Source organism: Saimiri boliviensis, chromosome 15 (genome assembly GCF_048565385.1).
Source record: "Saimiri boliviensis isolate mSaiBol1 chromosome 15, mSaiBol1.pri, whole genome shotgun sequence".
In the NCBI taxonomy this organism is placed as follows: Eukaryota; Metazoa; Chordata; class Mammalia; order Primates; family Cebidae; genus Saimiri; species Saimiri boliviensis.
Window position 1 is genome coordinate 92,170,464 of NC_133463.1, and position 20,341 is coordinate 92,190,804.

The 20,341-nt window shown below is 52.6% G+C and overlaps 1 protein-coding gene across 3 annotated transcripts in view; it reads right to left on the bottom strand.

The window, feature by feature from the left end:
- The window catches only part of ARHGAP39 (Rho GTPase activating protein 39), a 143,608-nt gene that overhangs the window by 44,894 nt on the left and 78,373 nt on the right, over positions 1–20,341 (bottom strand). For 2 of the 3 annotated variants that reach the window (XM_039464741.2, XM_039464740.2), the window contains exon 3: positions 7,922–8,350. In XM_039464741.2, coding sequence (XP_039320675.1) covers positions 7,922–8,350 — 429 coding nt within the window. Of the gene's footprint in view, positions 1–1,107; positions 4,867–7,921; positions 8,351–20,341 lie in introns of those variants that run through there. The other variant, XM_074387308.1, reaches the window with a different exon arrangement.

A 20,341-nucleotide genomic window follows, 5' to 3' on the forward strand; every position in this document is an offset into this window, starting at 1 on the left:
GCCTAACAAAAGACGGGTGTTTGGACTAGATTAAAAAAATAAACCAAACAGCTATACATCATTTACAAGAAACAGACCAGACAAATAAAGGAGGCAAATTCTAATCAAAGAGAAACAATGGCACCACAAACTCTGAAAGTTGACACAAGGCAAGAACACTGTGGGGGGTAAAGAGGCTAAGAGACAATGACAACAGGAAAAGTGGTAGGAAAATGATTATAAACTTAGGAGCAACCAACCCATAGCTTCAATACCTAAGTGGAGGGCCCAGCAGGGTGGCTCACGCCTGAAATCCCAAGACTTTGGGAGGCCGAGGCAGGCAGATCATGAGGTCGGGAGATGGAGACCATTCTGGCTAACACGGTGAAACACTGTCTCTACTAAAAATACAAAAAACTAGCTGAGTGTGGTGGCATGCACCTGTAATACCAGCTACTCAGGAGGCTAAAGCAGGAGAATCGTCTGAACCCGGCAAGCAGAGGTTGCAGTGAGCCGAGATTGTGCTGCTGCACTCCAGTCTGGGTCACAGAGTGAGACTCTGTCTCCAAAAAAAAAAAAAAAAAAAAAAAAGGAAACTGACAGATTTTAAAGGAGAATCAAAAACGAACAAATTCATCTATTCCAGGAGAAGACTTTAACTCTCAGAATGGAGAAAGCAGGTAGAAAAAAAAAATAGGATGAAACTTGATTTACATAATGAACAGATTTGATTTAATTAACATATGCAGAACTCTGGGCACAACAAAAAGAAAATGGAAATTATTCTTTTGAAGGAGTCAAAATCATTTACAAAAATTTGTGAGTTAGCTCACAAAGTAAGCCTCAAAAAAATAAGAAAATCACGTTTTCCTTACATTGACAATCAAGAATACGAATGAAAAATAAACCGCAGTTTTAGAAATGAAGACATTCCTAGATTACAAATGAGTCAAAGAATAAAATCATAATTAGGCTGGGCGTAATGGCTCATGCCTATAATCCCAGCACTTTGGGAGGCCGAAGCAAGCAGATCACTGGAGACCAGGACTTTGAGACCAGCCTGGCCAACATGGCGAAACCCCGTCTGTACTAAAAATACAAAAATTAGCTGGCTATGGTGGCACCCACCTGTAATCCCAGCTACTCAGGAGGCTGAGGCACAAGAATTGCTTGAACCCAGGAGATGGAGGTTGCAGTGACCTGAGATCACACCACTGTACTCCAGCCTGGGTGATGGAGCAAGAATCTGACTCAAAAGAAGAAGAAGAAGAAGAAGAAGAAATTGTAATTAAAATTTGAAAATATTTACAAGTGGCCTGGGCTAGTTGCAGTGCCTCACACTGTAATGCCAGCATTTTGGGAGGCCAAGGCGGGAGGATCACTTGAGGCCAGGAGTTCCAGACCAGACTGGGCAACATGGCAATAGCCTGTATCTACAAAAAATAATTAGCTGTGTGTGGTTGTGCACACCTGTAGTCCCAGCTACTTGGGAGGCTGAGGTAGGAGTATTGCTTGAGTCTGGGAGTTAGAGGCTGCAGTGAGCCATGACTGCACCAGTTCACACCATCTTCACACATGGAGGAGGCTCTGCACAGTCATGCATCACTTAACAACACAGGTATGTTCTGAGAAATGCATCATTAGGCAATTCTGTCACTGTGCGAACATCATGGAGCACAGTTATACAAACGCAGGCCATAAGGCCCACGCCACACCCAGGCTATATGGTGTACCCTGTTGCTCCGAGGCTCCAGACCTCAGCATTACTATGCTGAATGCTCTGTGCAACTGTAACACAATGGTGAGTATTTGTGTGCCTAAACATATCTAGACATAGAACGAGTACAGTACAAATATGGCGTAAAAGATTAAAAAACGGCACGCCTGTCCAGGACACTTACATGAACAGAGTTTGCAGGCCTGGCAGTTGCTGTGCACGGCAGTGAGTGAGCAGCTAGTGAGGGTGGGGGCCCCGGGCATCACTGCACATAGCTACAGACTGGCTAACTCTGCACACTCAGGCTACACTCAATTCATTTAAAACTTTGTCTTTCTTCAGTAATAAATTTAGTTTATTCTAACGTTTTTACTTTATAACCTTTTTAGTTTCTTTAAACTTTGAGTCTTCTATGCCCTTAGCTTAACATACACACTGTAAGTACAACTACATAAAAATACTTTCTTTACATTCTTATTCTATAAGCTTTTTTATTTAAAATTTCTTAAATTTACTTTTTGTTACAAAGTAATACACAAACACACACACTAGCCTAGGCCCACACATGTCAGGATCATCAAAACCACTGTCTTCCCCTCACCACACTGTGGCTTCGGGGCAGTAACACGGGTGGAGCCATCATCTCCTGAGGTAATAGTGCCGTCTGGACACCTTCGGAAGGACCTGCCTGAGGCTATTTCCAGCTAACTTTTTTCTTTTCTTTTCTTTTTTTTTTGAGACGGAGTTTCGCTCTTGTTACCCAGGCTGGAGTGCAATGGCGCGATCTCAGCTCACCGCACCCTCCGCCTCCTGGGTTCAGGCGATTCTCCTGCCTCAGCCTCCTGAGTAGCTGGGATTACAGGCACACACCACCGTGCCCAGCTAATTTTTTGTATTTTTAGTAGAGACGGGGTTTCACCATGTTGACCGGGATAGTCTCGATCTCTTGACCTCGTGATCCCCCTGCCTCGGTCTCCCAAAGTGCTGGGATTACAGGTGTGAGCCACCGCGCCCAGCTAACTTTTTTCTTAAGTACATGCTAAATGATAAAAACTATAGCATAGTGAATACATAAAGCAGTGACATAGTCGTTTATCATCATGAGCAAGTACTACGCACCGTTCATAACCACACGCGCTGCTCCTCCGTACAACTGGCAGCACAGCAGATCTACGCCAGCGTCACTGCAGCCACGTGAGCACCACGTGAGCCACGTGAGCACAGTGTTGCACATGACCACGCTGGGTCCCGTAAACTTTCCAGCTGCATTATAATCTATGAGACCGCCCTCACATATGCACATGACCACGCTGGGTCATGTAAGTTTCCAGCTGCGTTATGACCTATGGGACCGCCCTCATATGCACGTGACCACGCTGGGTCATCTAAGTTTTTCAGCTGCGTTATAACCTATGGGAGCACCCTCATATATGTGGTGTGCTGTTGACTGAAATGTTATGTGGCATAGGACTGTATTATGAAGACATCCATCTACCCAAACTAATCCACAATTCAACATGATTCTAGTCAAAATCCCAACATAGCTTAATACTGACCCCAACAGCCCCACATCATCCCAGAATACCCAAGAAATTTTTGAAAAGGGAACATTCCAGTCCCCAGAGAGTGGGCCTTAATCCATGGGTGACAGGGCAGGGCTGAGGCCAGATCCAGGGCCTCTCTGGGGAAGAAACGCCCTGCCAATGTGAGTGACTGACACATTTTGAAAATAGAATCCTAAAAAGAAACCAATTCCTTCACCTAATTGCAGAGATGAGCCAAAACTAATAACAAACTCAAAATTATTGCATCCGATAAAAATCCTCTGAGAAGTTATGTGCAGCTCCGAAGCTGTCTGTTCTATTCAGTGAGAGGAAACAGGAGACTCTATGTGCTGCAGCACAGCACGGGCTCTTGAGGGAGAGTTATTTTTAAAAATGTTAACACCAAGCCTGCTCGTCCGTTTGTTTCTAAAATGATTCATGATTCTCAAAATCTAGCTTCGACTTGTACAAGATGAGCCCCTGCCCATTTCTGGCTGGGAGAAGTTGCTCTCCAGAGGGATGACGGGATTTAACTGCTGTCAGTATTTACAGCAAACCAATAGGTTCATTTTTCACTATTTCTTTGAAACCATAAACAAGATGCTGCAGTCTCCTTTCCATGGAGCTCCACCTGTACACGTCATGAATGTCCTTTAGTTCTTAACTTCTGTAACAGTCTAAATTATCATCTCCTTCGGGAAATTCTGCTGGAGGGCCAAGGACTCCTGGCCTGCTCTGGTGTGAGTGTTTAACCCGAAGCCTAAGGTTGTTCCCGTGGGTTTCACGGATCACATGAATGCCCACACGGAGGTTCTCTGTTTTTCGAATGCCTGCAGGTGCTGCTGTGACAACTGGAGTACACCCTCAAGGATGGTTCAACACGAGGCCCAGCAATGTAATACACCACACTGACAGACGGACTGAAGCGGGGGACCACGTGATCATCTCACCAGATGTGGAAAAGGCATTTGACAAAATCCACATGATAAAACCACTGAGAACACAGAATATAAAGGAACTTGATCAATAGAAAAAGCCTGGAAGCTTTCCCCCTGAGATCAGGAACAGAACAAGAATGCCTCTTTCAACACTGCCATTCAACACTTCACTGGAAATTCTACGCAGAGCAATCAGCTAAGAAGAAGAAAAAGGCATCCAAATTGGAAAGGAAGATGTAAGACTGTTGCTAATCACAGATGACATAGTCCTTCCTATATATAGAAAATCCCAGAGAATATAAAAGAAGGTTACTACAGCTAATAGAGAAATTCAGCAAAGTTGCACAATATAAGATCAACACACAATCAGTTATGTTTCCATACACCAGAATGGAGAATCTGGAAGGGCATAAAAAAGAAATTCCACTCACAATAGCATCTAAAAATATAAAATATCTAGGAATAAACTTTACCAAGGAGGTGAAAGAATGGTCCAAAATACAAAACACTGCTAAGAAAAATCAGACACAAGCAAATGAAAAGACATCCTCTGCTCATGGATTAGAAAACTAATATTGCGGCCGGGCGCAGTGGCTGAAGCCTGTAAACCCAGCACTTTGGGAGGCCGAGGTGGGTGGATCACGAGGTCAAGAGATCGAGACCATCCTGGTCAACATGGTGAAACCCCGTCTCTACTAAAAATACAAAAATTAGCTGGGCATGGTGGCGCGTGCCTGTAATCCCAGCTACTCAGGAGGCTGAGGCAGGAGAATTGCCTGAACCCAGGAGGTGGAGGTTGCGGTGAGCCGAGATGGCGCCATTGCACTCCAGCCTGGGTAACAAGAGTGAAACTCCGTCTCAGACAAAAAAAAAAGAAAACTAATATTGCTTAGGTGAGATACAACCTTACAGATCCAACACGATCACCCACACAGATGCAAAATTCCAAAGGTTTTTTTTTTGTTTGTTTGTTTGTTTTAAAGAAATGAAAAGGTCAATCCCCAAATTCATATGGAATGGCAAGGGGCTCTAAATAGCCAAAACAACCTTGAAAAAGTAGACAAACCTGGAAGACTCACACTTTCCAGTTTCAAAACTTCGATCACAAAGCTACAGTGATCAAAACCATGTGGTACTGGCCTGAGGATCAATGCAGATCAACTGACAGGCTAGAAATAAACCAAAATCTATGACTGGTCAACTTTTAAAAAATTTTTTATTTTTGAGACAGAGTCTCACTCTGTCACCCAGGCTGGAGTACAATGGTGAGATCTCAGCTTACTGCAGCCTTCACCTTCTAGGTTCAAAAGATTCTCCTGCCTCGTCTATCCAAGTAGCTGGGATTACAGGCATGAATGTACCCGGCTAATTCTGGTACTTATAGTAGAGAAAGGGTTTTGCCATGTTGGCCAGGCTGGTCTCGAACTCCTGGCCTCAAGTGATCTGCCCTCCTTGGCCTCAAAAAGTGCTGGGATTACATGCATGAGCCACCTTTCCTGGCCAAAATTTAAAACCATATTTTGGCCATGCGTGCTGGCTTGTGCCTTGTGATCCCAATGCTTTGGGAGGCAAAGGTAGGCGGACTGCCCGGGCTGAGGAGTTGGAGACCAGCCTGGGCTACATTGTGAAATCCCATCTTTACAAAAAAAAAGTTACAAAAATTAGCCGAACGTGGTGGCATGTGCCTGTAGTCCCAGTTACGTGGGGGGCTGAGGCAGAAGGGTCACTTGGGCCTGGGAGGTCAGGGCTGCAGTGAGCAGAGATCACACCAGCCCCAGGGACAGAGATCACAGGGAGGTCAGGGCTGCAGTGAGCAGAGATCACACCAGCCCCAGGGCACTCCAGCCCCAGGGACAAAGAGAGACCGTGTCTCAGAAACAAACAAATTAACAAAAACAACAGAAATCCTTTTTTTTTTTTTTTTTTTTTTTAAGACGGAGTTTCGCTCTTGCTACCCAGGCTGGAGTGCAATGGCGCGATCTCGGCTCACCGCAACCTCCGCTTCCTGGGCTCAGGCAATTCTCCTGCCTCAGCCTCCTGAGTAGCTGGGATTACAGGCACGCGCCACCATGCCCAGCTAATGTTTTGTATTTTTAGTAGAGACGGGGTTTCACCATGTTGACCAGGATGGTTTCGATCTCTTGACCTCGTGATCCACCCGCCTTGGCCTACCAAAGTGCTGGGATTACAGGTTTGAGCCACCGCGCGCGGCAACAACAGAAATCTTTGTTCCTTGAATGATAACATCAAGAAAGTGAAAGGAGGCTCGAAGTCATTAGTCATTAAGGAAATGCAAACCAAAACTACAATGAGACATTTCACAGCCGCTACAACGGCTGAAAGAAATCAAAAAAGGGAAGTGAGTGGTGCTGGCAGGGCGGTGGGAAACTTTACATGCTCGTATCTGCTGGTGGGATGTGAAATGCAGGCCCTGCTGTCCTCTTTGTGCCTGCCTTCTGCACCGCTCACCCACGGCACATCCAAGCCTCCACTGCTCAACCTGCTCTGAATGCCATCTTCCCCGTGTGCTCCAGTGGCCCCTCCACACATGACGTGCCCCACCCGCTGCCAAGTCTGCAGCAGGCTCCATGCCTGGCCTCCCTCTCCCTTTCAGCCTGCGGGCTGGGTCCATGCGGTGAACCTGCTGCCCGCCTCCCTCTGGCCTGCACCTTCGCAGGGTGGGATGGAAGCCTGCTGTCCTCTGAGCTCTGCGGTTCACTCTCAATCCTTCTTCTGAAGCCTCAGATGAGACCAGCAGTCTGACAGGTTCCTTCCCACCTCTGCAGAAAGCACCTGGGTCTTAGCTCCCCTGGGAACCTTGGCCAAGCACTTAAACTCCGGTGCTGGGGGAGACCAATCCCCTGCCTTTCTCTCCCTGGGGTCTAGCCTCTCCTCTGTCCTCTCCAGAGGATCCTCCATCTGCCCCTGCCCTGGGCCACAGCTTGGGCTCTGGGAAGGCCCTGCCTCTTGTCCCTGGGCCAGTCTTACCTTTGCCATCTATGACCCGATGAGAGCCCAGAGCATCCCCTGCAGCTGCCATGAGGCACCAGGGGGCACTTGTCTCGCTCACCCCCATCCCCTGCCCACCTGCCACCTGCCTCAGCTCTTCCCCACTGTCCTCTCTGGGACTCGCTTCCTATGGTCCACTCACCTCCAGACCGTTTCGCTTTACCCTGACCTCTTCCTACTTCTGAGGGCGGGGTCTCCTTGGCTCCCACCAATCCAGGCTGTGCTCCTTCAGAGCCACTGTGACTCTAGAGGGCCACCTCCAAGCCTGCTGAGACCCCTCAGCTGTGTCCAGTATCCACAGCGACCTGCAGCCCCCAGGCCCACACCTCTCATGTCGCACCCTAATCCCCACAGCTACATCTCCCATAAATAGGGAGAGCTGGGTGAGCCTTTCAGACACTGCCCTTAGGAACCACCAGCTGCCAGAGGCTGGGCCAGCGAGGAGGGTTGGAGGGCCCAGAGACCACTGAGGTGGAGCACAGACTCTGCTGCCCAAGGAGACAAGAAAGCGCTCACCTGTCCTGCCGGGACGGCGGTGGTAGGTGCCACAGACAAAGACTGCAGGTGAGGTTCCAGCCACTCGGGGACACTGGGACCCACCCACCGCCCGCACCCGGCCCCGCCCCCCACCGTCGCCAGTACCGCTCACCTGCCCCCGCACCTGTCTCACGCTCACCCGGCCCCGCCCACTCCACTCACCTGGCCCCGCCCACAGCATCTTCCCCCGCCCTCACCTGCCGCTCTCCTCCTTCACGGCCCCGAACGCCGCAGGCCGCCCGGTCCTCTGCAGCTCCTGCGCCTTCTCGGCGTCGGGCTCGGGCTCCAGGGAGGAGCTGGTGCTGCCCTCGCGGCTGACGCTGCTGCCGCGCCCGGGGCTGCTCTCGGCCGAGGCGCGCGGGGACTCCGTGTTCTGCTTCAGCGTCTGCAGCTTGGCCAGCGGGATGATGTCGCAGCCCTGCGGCCGGTGCCACACGGTGCGCTGCGTGCTGGCGTTGTAGTAGTAGAAGCGGGAGGTGTTGGGGTCGAACAGCTCCCACCACTGGTTCTCGCTGGTGCGCTTGATGCGGACGCCGGCCGGCGGGTCCCACACGCACTCGCCGGTGACCAGGTTGGCGTACATGCGCTCGCGGGTGCGCGGCTCGATGATCTCCACCCACTCCAGCCTGGGGAGAGACAGACAGGGCGGCTGGAGCCAAGGAGGCCTAGGCCCACGCCGCCCGCCCGGCTGCGAAACCCAGAAATCCCGCCGCGGAGGAAATCAAACCCAAGCCCACAGCACCTGCACCCCGGGAGCCCCTGGAGCCGCCAGCGCCCCAGGGTGGCGCAGCCCCCTGGGGATCGTGGGTCCCAGGCGGTGGGGGGAGGGGCATACTATCTGGCCCCTGGGTAGTGCAGCCCCCTGGGGGTCCTGAGCCCCAGGTAGGGGGGAGGACATACTGTCTCGCCCCAGGGTGGGGCAGCCCCCTGAGGATCCTGGGCCCTAAGTAGAGGGGTACATAGTGTCTGTGGTGACAGGTTCCTGACCTCATAGGTACCCAGGCCACAACTGCACTGCCCACTGTTCCATCCCGCAGCACTGTGGCATGGCCTGTGGGCCACCCCTGCACACCTGCTCAGCAGCCCCTCCTCTGCAACTGGACCAGCACCTCCACACTGGGTGGGGGTCTGGGGGGGCCTCAGGCCCAGCTAAATGCTGCTGGGCTCCCAAGGTGTGTTCTTCCCAGGGCTCCCCAAGCAGCAAGGCCAAGAGCCCTAGCTGGCCCTCAGACCCCAACTCGGGGGCACAGCCTCCAGCACCACGGTGTTTCTCAGGGTGCTTCCATGTTTCTACATGGAAATAAAAGCCCCTTAGAGGTGCAGAGCGCTTCCTGGCATGGACACCGCCAGGAGGCCTTGCTGTGGGCCTGTGCATCTGCTGTCTCCTAACCCTGCCATGGGCCTGGTCCTCACCATCACCAGCGGGTGAGGGGTCTTGTTTCCAGGGAAAAGGCAATGATCCCCGGGGTTCAGCAGATGGGAAGGTGAGTAGGGAGGGCAGAAGGGCCAGTGGACACCAGGCCCAGACACAGGCCAGTGGCGGCTACCTGCAGCTCCCCCAGGTGAGGGACAGAAAGGGCCCAGTTGTTCCTGACGGCTGAATCTAGGCAGCACCTTTCAGTCCTGAGGAAGCTGTGCCGCTCTTGATATCACTGATCATGTTCTCTTCCTTTTATTTTTAAATTTTTAACTTTTTGTTTTATAATTTCATTATTTTCAAAAAAGTTAAAAAAAAAACAGCCTTCACCCCGATTCCCTGCATGTCACCACCCTGAAACCGCAGCAGGAATCGATGCACACACTGTGGTGGGGGGCCGGGGGGCAGCTCAGGAGACACCTGCTGGGCACACGGCGGCACAGCTGGGTCTGCCCACGGCCCGGCCGGGTTCCCCACTGTAGCACCCCGCGCTGTCCCTGTAGCTATGAGGATCCCGTGGGGATTCTCCTGCACTTTCTCCCAAGACTTTCAGCATCGTGGACACTTCTTTCTTTCACACTCCACTGAGCTGGCCAGCACACTGTCTACCCTTGCTGGCTGGAATTCTATCATAAGAGTCGCACAATAAAGAATTTGTCACGTTAGCACTGCTGTTGTGAGATGATAGGTTACAGTGGTTTCTGTTTTTCTGTATTTTCCAAGTGTTCCACAATGTTCACAAGATTACTACTGTCATTGGGGAAAAAAAAAATTAAAACACACATTATCTTCCTATAAAACAGCGCACGACATGCAATGAATCTTTCCAAATGTCAAATGTTAAAGTTTTAAAGATTTAGTGGGAAATGTTTCCATGAAGTATCTGCATTCTTTTTTTTTGAGACAGTTTTGCTCTGTCACCCAGGCTGAAGTGCAGTGGCACGCTCTCCGCTCACTGCAACCTCCGCCTCTTGGGTTCAAGCGATTCTCCTGCCTCTGCCTCCCAGGTAGCTGGGATTACAGGTGCCCACCACTACGCTCAGCCGATTCTTTGTATTTTTAGTAGAGATGGGGTTATACCATGTTGGCTAGGCTGGTCTCGAGCTCCTGACCTCAGGTGATCCACCCGCCTCAGCCTCCCAAAGTGCTGGGATTACAGGCATGAGCCACCCTGTCTGGCCAATTTCTCCTCTTTTGACATTTATTGTTTTGAGACAGTTTCACTCTTGTCACCCAGGCTGCAGTACAGTGGCATGATCTTGGCTCACTGCAACCTCCACCTCCCAGGTTCAAGCAATTTTCCTGCCTCAGTGGGATTACAGGCACTTGCCACCATGCCTGGCTAATTTTTTGTATTTTTAGTAGAGAGGGTTTTACCACGTTGGCCAGGCTGGTCTCGAACTCCTGATCTCAGGTAATCTGCCTACCTCGGCTTCCCAAAAGTGCTCAGATTACAGGTATGAGCCCCATACTCGGTCTCTATTTTGACCTTTTAAAAGAAAACTTCCCTACTTCGAGGTCATGGACATTCTCCTATAAGTTGCTTTTCACATGGAAGTCACTGATCTGCCTGCCCTGATTTTTGTTTGCTGTGTAAAATTTCATTTTCCCATATGGACAGACAGGGCTTGGCAGCCTGCTGAATAGCACTGTTTCCTCAGTGACATTGGCAGCTCTGTCTTAAATTTAAATTGAGTTTCTGTGTGGGCGTGGTGGCTCATGCCTGCAATCCCAGCACTTTGGGAGGCTGAGGCAGGTGGATCACCTGAGGTCAGGCGTTTGAGACCAGCCCAGTTAACATGGTGAAACTCTGCCTCTACTAAAAATACAAAAATTAGCCAGGCATGGTGGTGTGTGCCTGTAATCCCAGCTACTTGGGAGGCAGAAGCAGAAGAATCACTTGAACCTGGAAGGTGGAGGTTACAGTAAGCTGAGATCATGCCACTGCACTCCAGCCTGGGCAACAAAGCAAGACTCTGTCTCAAACAAAAAGAAAAAAATTGAGTTTCTATAAGCATGTCTGAGCTCCCAATTGGCTTTGCTGATCTATCCATCTCTGTCTCTGCCTGAGCAGTGTCTTAGTTACCAGGCTTTGTAAAGTTGCTTCCAAAGCCAAACACTCCTCCCCTCCCTCAGGCATGTGTGGAGGCCATTCTTAACCCTCAGTTCTTCCCAGTGAAATTTAGAATCAGCTTGTCAACTTCCATTCACGGCCCCACTGGCCTCTTTGTTGGCTCTGCACTGAGCCTGTGGATGATTTTAGGAGAACCAGGCATCTCGGTGGAACTTTGGTCTCCACCCAGAGCCAAGGAGTCTCCTACTCACCCAGGTCTCTGGAGGGCTTGGACGCCTTCTCTCAATTGCCCCTGTGTCCCTCTCTGCGTCCACAGGACCATTACGGGAAACCCTGCAGCAGGAAGGGCTGGGACTACCCAGAAGCCTCTGCAGGTCCCAGCCCCAGGTGCAATGGCAGACTCACTCTTTCCGACGGCATCACCTCCATCTTCCTTCCTTCTCTCCATGGACATTCCAAATCACCACACCACAGAGAACCTGGAGGGGCCAGCCGGGGGCTCCCAGCCCCGGCTTCCCCTCGTACACTCTCCTGCCCTTAGCTCCAGGGCAACTCTCCCTGGAGACCCTGACCTCAGCCCAGGATACAAAGTGTCAATGTCTCCCATTGTTAGAAACACAGGGACACCAATATGGTGTACCTTGAACTCCTACAGGTCAGCACTCCAGGGAGGGAGGGTCGAGGCTTGGGGGGGTCAGGACCTCCCGCCCGCGGTGCCACGCACTGCAGCTTGGGCCTCCTGAGGATGGCACTGGTTGTGGTAGTCCCATGCACACACCACGCCCTTAAACCTCAAACCTCATGGGGCCCTACAGGGCCCACAGTTTAAATGGGAAAAAGAATCCTAGGATCGTAAAAATAAACAAAAATGGCCAGTGTTGAAAGGAGGTGGGTAGGTGCCCTGCCTTCTCCCTGGAGCCCGGCTCTCCCTGAGGGGCCGATGGGGCATTCCTGCATCCCCCATCCCATGGCCCACCCAGGCTCTCCACGCTTTGTTACCTGACTCCCGTGCCTCAGGGAAGATTTTATTTTATTTTATTTTGAGACAGAGTTTTGCTCTGCCACCCAGGCTGGAGTGCAGTGGTGTGATCTCAGCTCACCATAACCTCCACCTCCCAGGTTTAAGCAATTATCCTGCCTTAACCCCCCAAGTAGCTAGGATTATAGGTATGTGCCACCCCGGCTAATTTTTTTGTATTTTTAGTAGGGATGAGGTTTCACCATGTTGCGTAAACTGGTCTCAAACTCCTGACCTCAAGAGATCTGCCTGTCTTGACTTCCCAAAGTGTTGAGATTACAGGCATGAGCCACCGGGCCTGGTCTCGGGCTGATTATTACCCAGCAGTGGCCACAATGGGACTTCCTTCCATGACGTTTCTCACGCTGCTGGAAACACAATCAGCTCAACCCTCTGTCCAGAATCACTCCCAGCTCTGGGCCACACCCCGGTGATGGGATCCACTCTCCTCTGCCCCACAGGGTACGCCGGGACACTCCAAGTGTCTTCTAGTCTTATCCCTCCCGTGGCTGCGGTGTTGGGGACAGTTCTCTCCCCAGGAGGCCAGGCCCCACGTGGCAGTCCCAGGCTCCCCTAACCCACAGTAACAGCCTCTGAATGTGGCTCATTCACAGACACTGGGCTTCAAACTGGGGCAGTGGCCAGAACACTCTGGTACCATGCCCACTTCCAGGCACTGGGCCCATGCTGACACCGGGCTCAGAGCCTGCCCAGGGAAAAGGGCCTGGGTGATAGCTCAGAAGCAGGCGTGTCCCAAGGATGGGTTCCCTCTGCCACCAGCCAGCCTGGGCTGCTGTCGGTCTGCTCCGCAGGACAGCAGCCTTCGGCACCGCACACAGCAGCAATCTCATGTCATATACCAGGATGGGCTATGTCCCCACCCAAATCTCATCTGGTAGTTCCCATAATCCCTATGTGTCATGGGAGGGAATAAGCAGAGATTAGTGAATCATGGAGGTGGCTTCCCCCATCCTGCTCTCGTGATAGTGAGTTCTCATGAGATCTGGTGGCTTTATAAGGGGCTTTCCCCTTCACTGGGCTCTCATTCTTCTCTCTCCTGCCCCCAAGTGAAGAAGGACTTGTTTGCATCCCCTTCCACATGACTGTTTCCTGGGCACCCCCCAGCCATGTGGAACTGTAAGTCAATTAAACCTCTTTTCTTTATAAATTGTCTAGTCTTGGGCAGCATGAAAATGGGCTAATATAGGCATCAAATAAGAAATGACAGTCAGGCAAGTGAAAGGAAGAACTGACCAAAAACCAAGAGAGAAGGAAAGGGGCTACAGCAGCAGACCCTCAGGGGACCCGGGTTCAGAGCCAGCATGCGTAGAATACAAACTGCCTGTGACTGACGTTCATGACACGATGAGTTTCTTCAGATGAAGAAAAACGAACAGGATGTATAAAGAATTAAGTGAAAAATCTTCCTCTAAGGTGACACAAGAAAATAAGAAAAAAAAAAAAAAAGAATTAAGTGGAAAATCTAAAATGTAAAAATAAATCCCTGAAATTAACATGTTACACAGGTTTAAGAACAAGTGAATGCAGAAGGACGGGGGGAATGAGCACAGGACGGGCAGAGGACAAAGCCGGGCAGCACGGGGCGATGCGTGGAGAGGCAGGACTGGGAGCGGGACAGGAAAGGCCTGCCGGGTCCACGAGAGGAAGAGTGAGGGACAGAGAAACTTTGTTTTGTTTTTTGAGACGAAGTCTCCCTCTGTTGTCCAGGCTGGAGTGCAGTTGGCGCAATCTTGGCTCACTACAACCTCTGCCTCCTGGCTTGAAGCGATTTTCCTGCCTCAGCCTCCCAAGTAGCTGGGATTATAGGCATCCGCCACCATGCTCAGCTAATTTTTGCATTTTTAGTAGAGATGGGGTTTCACCATGTCGGCCAGGCTGGTCTCGAACTCTTGATCTGCCTGCCTCAGCCTCCCAACGTGCTGGGATTACAGGCGTGAGCCACTGCACTTGGCCAGAAGAAACAATTTTAGACAGATCAGCTGCCAGTCTCTGCAGGTAGAAGAGAGCACCCACCACCATGAGGGAAATGCAGAGCTTGGGACACCAAGGAAAACCAGCACGGGTGGTCCCAGCCCCACGGAGAAGCTGGGGTAGAAGGAGCTGGTGATACCACTGGCATGGACACGGGCTGGCCATGTGTGCTGGATGCCACTGCCCTGAGCCTATAACTTAAGACCTGGCAGGAACGAGAGAGAGGGCTCACAGACCCAAGAAGACAGAGCAGGGCGGCCCCGCGGGGTCCTGAGCAGGCAGGCCACACAAGCGTACTGGGCAGGGGCCTGCAGGCTGTGGGGTGCATCGAGACTCATGGACGCAGAAACCCAATGGTGATGCCAGAGGCTGCCTGCCTGGTGGGCATGGCGTGAGCCTGCGCCTCCTCAAACACTTCTCTGCACACACGTGTGTGAGCTAACATGTTCGTAGAGAAAGAGCAATGTGCCTCACGTTGTGGGGGAGGCGGCCCTGGGCCTCCCTCAGCAGCCAGGAAGAGCAGCCGTATGCGGCAGGGACAGAGCTGCGGGGATTGTGGGAGCCAGGAGTGAGGAGCGACTGGACTGGGTGCGGGAGGCGGGTTCTCGCTGAGCCGTCTGGAGAACCTCTGCCCAGGGCCCGACGAAGGGGAGGGCACGACCCGGCAGAGCTGGGGACCCAGGCTGGCCGCCTGAGGCCCACGCCTGTCTCTGTCAAACCCAGTGAGGGTCAGACTCGCAGCTGAAGGCAGCATGGGGATATACAGAGCAAAGCCTCCGCAGCCTCGGCCGGGCGGCCACGGCCACTGTGGGCAGGACTCTCGGCCGGGCGGCCACGGCCACCGTGGGCAGGACTCTCGGCCGGGCGGCCACGGCCACCGTGGGCAGGACTCTCGGCCGGGCGGCCACGGCCACCGTGGGCAGGACTCTCGGCCGGGCGGCCACGGCCAGCACAGGCAGGACTTGTGTGTGCTCACCACACTGTGAGATGGGAGTGGCACGTCGCCTCTGTCAGGCACGTCCAAGCAAGGAGTGCACTACGCAGTACTGGGCCAGCCCTCCTTCAGGCCATGCAGGTCACCAAATGCCAGGAGAGGCTGAGTCCAGAGGAGCTATGGGGACGCCAGGATCAATGTCATGCGGGACCCGGGGACAGAAAACGAACATCAGGCGCAAACCTAAGACCCTGACTACAGTTGGATTCAGTTGATAACAGTCACTGCAGGGGCTCATCAACTGTAAAGGCGCTGGCAGTGTGATGGTGAAGCTGTCAGTGGCCAGAGGACCCTGGGGACATGGAGCCTCCGTGCTGCCTGGGCCATTTCCACGTAAATCTAAAACTGTTCTAAAATAAGAAGTTTACTTTAAGTAGTTTCCATATTTGACAATGTTAATTCCATACTCCATAAATGACACAAGCAGCACAGTCGGCCTCAGTTTACAGCCAGCAGCGGCTCCTCCCTGCAGCCTGTTGTGGCAGGGCCGACCCTGGGGCAGGCAGTCATGGGCCAGCGGGGCTCGGGGACAGGAGCGCCCAGAGCAGGGCGGCAGGAAGCCTCCTGGGAGGGTGAACTCCTCCCACACTAACAGGGTGGGGCAGAGCTCCAACTCTTCTTCTTGAGGACACTGACTTTGTGACCATGAGGAAGCTTTACCAAAACACAGGAGGGCCCGCCACCTACCCAACTAGGCCCTCTGACCCTAGGGACTCCCGTGACCCCATCATCCAGGGGCAACCAGGTTCCGGTAGGGGCTGGTGCGCAGGGCAGGGGCAGCTCCCACAGGTGCTGGCACACGCTGCCATCCACTCAGGCCCTGAAGCCAGGTCCATCTCTATGGCCTGTGGCAGAGACACCCAAGACGAGCTGGAGGCCTCCTGCGGCTCTTCCTCTGGTGTGAACCAGCATCCCCCAGTGCAACCCAGGCGTCTGCAAGGTGGGGGCTCAGGCCAGGCCCTAGCTCCTCCAGAAGCCTCGGGAAGAGGAAGGGAGAAGGGCTGCAGGCTGAGAGACACAGAGGTGCGTGAGGAACCTACAAAGGCCGAGACACGTGGGAGCCCCAGCCACGAGAGGGGAACAACACGTCACTGCTGCCTTGGGGCCTGGGCCCACAAGGCCCTGGAGCCAACTTCTAGCCCCCCATGTTCCCAACTGACGTGAGGCCACCAGGGGTCTCTAGCCTGTCATCCTGCAGAATACAGGGCCAGCCTGGTGAGGCCACCAGGGACAACATGCGGTGCATGGGACAGAGGTCAGAGAAGGCTTCCCGACAGGGCCTGACAGAAGATGCCGTCCACACTGTCGTCAGGACATGGCCATCTCCAGAAGACGCCACCAACACTGTCATCAGGACACAGCCACGTCCGGTGACCCTGTATAGTGGCCCTTACGGGTCACTTGTGTTTTCTCACCACTGGTGATGATGGTTTGGATGCTTGTCCCCAAACCTCAGGTTGAGATGTGATCCCCAGGGTTGGCGGTGGGGCCCAGTGGGAGGTGCTTGGGTCAGAGGCAGGCCCCTCATGGCTCGGTGCTATCCTCTCAAGTGAGAGTGAGCTGTTGTGAGAGCACATTGTTTTAGGTGTGCGGTGCCTTCCCTGGCCCTTGCTCCTGCTTTGCCATGATCAGAAGCTTCCTGAGGCCTCCCCAGAAGCTGAGCAGATGCCAGCGCCAGGCTTCCTCCACAGCCTGCAGAACCATGACCCAATTAAACGTCTTTTCTTCGTAAGACACCCACCATCAGGTGTTTATAGCAATCGAGAACAGCTTAGCACAAGTGACTTCAAGGCCAGTCTGCAGAACGCTGGGGCAGCAGCGGTCACCATGTGACGTCTCGGCATGGGCCAAGGGGTCTCCTTCAGCTCCAGAAACACTCCTGCCCCCACCAAACCCAACCTGCTGCCCAGCCCTGCCTGGTCCCTGGCAGTGAGCCTTGTCAACACCCCCAGGCCCCAGCCAGAGGGTCAGGTCACCCTGACCCTCAGCCCAAACCCCTGCTCCCTTGGGCTGCTGCTCTGCCCCGTCCAGGCCATTCTCCATGCTGAAGATAGAAGGAACTCCCGAAACTGCGACCTGGTCACTGTACCCTTGACACCTTCCACAACTGGCACTGGCCCTGGAGTGGGGCAATTCCCGGCCAAGCCCCCATCTCCTCTCTACTCCTCAACCTGGCCAGGCTCTGTCACTTCTGCTCCATGACCTCCCAGAGCCAGGCAGCTGTGCAGGCCTCAGGTGCAAGGCCAGAGGCTCATGGTCATCCAGCAGGTACCTTCCCTATGCAGACACCTCCTCTCCCCAGCTGGAGGGAGACTGGAGCCTGACGGACAGCTGCTTTGTGCTCCCGTGAGCACAGACCTGGCAGGGGAGGGTGTAGAGTGTGAGGGGCACCCGCTGGGAGGCTGAAGAGGACAGTAGCAGATGCAGCAGCCTCAGGGCGCCCGAGGAAACCCCAAGAAGGTGCCTGCAAGCAGATACCTGCAGGAAGCTCCTCTTCGGGCCTGGGGGGCACAGGGGCAGCAAGGCCACCAGGAAAGGCCTGAGGTCTGGGCTCACCTGACCTAATTCAGATAAATGGACCCTCCTGGCTTGTCCACAGGGAGCAGGATGAAGGCTCCAGAGGCTATTGGTGTTGGGGGGCAGGGTGTGTGCCAGAAGAGAGGTGAGGGGCGGGGGAGTGGAGCAAGGAAAGGCAAGGTTTTTGGCCTGAGCACCTGGAAGGGCGGGGCTGTGTCAGGTTTGGGGTCAGAAATCAGGGTGCACATCAAGGACAGGACCACGTGGACCCAGTTCAAACGTGGCGAGCAGCGAGGTGCCCTCGGCATCAGCACAGCCTCCCTGCCCAGAAGACACAGGCCCCACGTGCCAGCGCGGCTGGTGGCTTCCCCTGGATGGTGGCGTCGCCTCATCTGCCTGCTCTCCTGTTCGCTCCTCGCTTGTGTTAGATTTTAGCAGAACAAAGTTGAGATGCTCCCAAAATAGATTTTCTGAGCACACAGAAGCTCAAAAGCAGAGAATCGAACATTCTATGCCCTAAAAGAAGCAATACCAATTGTTATTTTTGTTTAAAATGCCTTTTCAAACAAATGTAATGGGATAATTCTCTCTCAACAAAGAATAGCATTTTATTCCCTTTTTAGTGTACTCTGCGTGCGTGTGGGCAGAACACCAGCTTCCTCAGAATACTCTGGGCACCTCCTAGGGGACAGCATTGAGTCCAGACCTTCAGGGAACCTGAGGGCAACAGTAGCATGGAGGACGCTAGGCCCTGGGGAGCCACCGCCCGAAACAAGTCACAGGCTTTAGAATGCAGAGGGCGGCCTGGCCTCGGGGATCCCACAGACTGGCTGGAGCTGGACTGCAAGGATGGAGGGGGTGCAGCTGGTGGCCCTGCAGGCTGGCTCTGCATAGGGCGAGGTGGGGAGGGCAGCATCATGTGGGTCAAGGAACTTGTACCTGGACCTTCTAGCACAGAGGGTCAGCAGCAATCCACGGGTGCAATCTGAGGTGTATCCGAGGAAGATTTCTTTGGCAACAGTATTTAAAATGAATTGGGAAGAGAGAATTAGTCATTTGGTGACAGAGGTGGGGGGATGTAAGATGTCTCCGATCCCCAGGGGACTGAGGGCGGGAGAAACCCCCAGAGTGCTGCCATCAAGGCAGAAGCAACCTTCCAGCAGCTCCTGTTTCTTGGAGGTGTCTGTTTACAGACAACGATCTGCCCACATAAGCCTTTTCTGATGAACGTAATGAGTGTCACGTGCATGCCAGACAGTTTGCCAGGTGCTAAGGACAGAAGCGTGAACAAGAACATTCCCTACCCTGCAGACTTATACAAGGGTGTGGAGGCCACTCAATGGGGAAAGGAGAGTCTCTTCAACAAACGTGCAGGTGGACGTCCACCTGCAAACAAATGCAGCCAGCCCCTGCTTCACGCCACACACAAGCATTAATCCAAAGTAGATCAAAGGTCTCAAGGTAAGAGCTAAAATGACAACACTCTTAGAATAGACAGGGCGACGCTACATGACCTCGGATATGGCAATGGAACGTGAGCTATGACACCAAAAGCACACACAATAAGATAAACAATGGAAAACTAGACTTCATCAAAATTAAAACTTTTGTGGCCACCACCAAGAGAGTGAAAACACAGCCGCAGGATGGGAGAAAACACCTGCAAATCATCCACCAGGTGAGGAACTCAGATACACAAAGGACTCGCCTAATTCAATAATAAAAGGGTAGGAGCCTGGGAGGTGGAGACTGCAATGAGCCCTGATTTCCCGAACTCCGGGTCTGGTTGACAGAGTGAGATCCTGTCTTAAAAAGAAAAGAAAAAAAAGATACGCCAGGCACGGGGGCTCTCATCTGTAATCCCAGCACTTTGGGAGGCCGAGGTGGGTGGATCACCTAAGTCGGGAGTTCAACACCAGCTTGGACAACATGGAGGAAACCCTGTCTCTACTAAAAATACAAAAATTAGCTGGGCGTGGTGGCACACGCCTGTAGTCCCAGCTACTCGGGAGGCTGAGGCAGAGAATCGCTTGAACCTGGGAGGTGGAGGTTGCAGTGAGCCGAGATCGTGCCATTGCACTCCAGCCTGGGCGACAGACTGGGAATCCATCTCAGAGAAAACAACGACAACAAAAAAAGTTTAAAAATAGGTACCTGAGCAGACATATCTCCAAAGGAGATATACAAATAGCCCATCTACATAAAAAGATAATCACCATCATTACCCACAGGAGAAATGCAAATGAAAACCACAAGAGACACCAGCTCAAACCCACTGGAATGGCAGTAATAATAACGCAAAAACCATAATAACAAGTGTTGTTAAGGATGTAGAGAAACTGGAACCTTTATACATTGCTGGTGGGAAGTGGGAACATTAAATGGTGTGGTCATTGTGGAAGCAAGTTTGGTGATTCTTCAAAAAGTTAAACATACTGGCTGGGAGAAGTGGCTAACATCTGTAATCCCAGGACGTTGGGAGGCTGAGGCAGGCAGATCACCTGAGCTCAGGAGTTCAAGACCAGCCTGAGCAACATGGAGAAACCCGGTCTCTACTGAAAATACAAAATTAGCTGGGTGTGGCGGCATGCGCCTGTAATCCCAG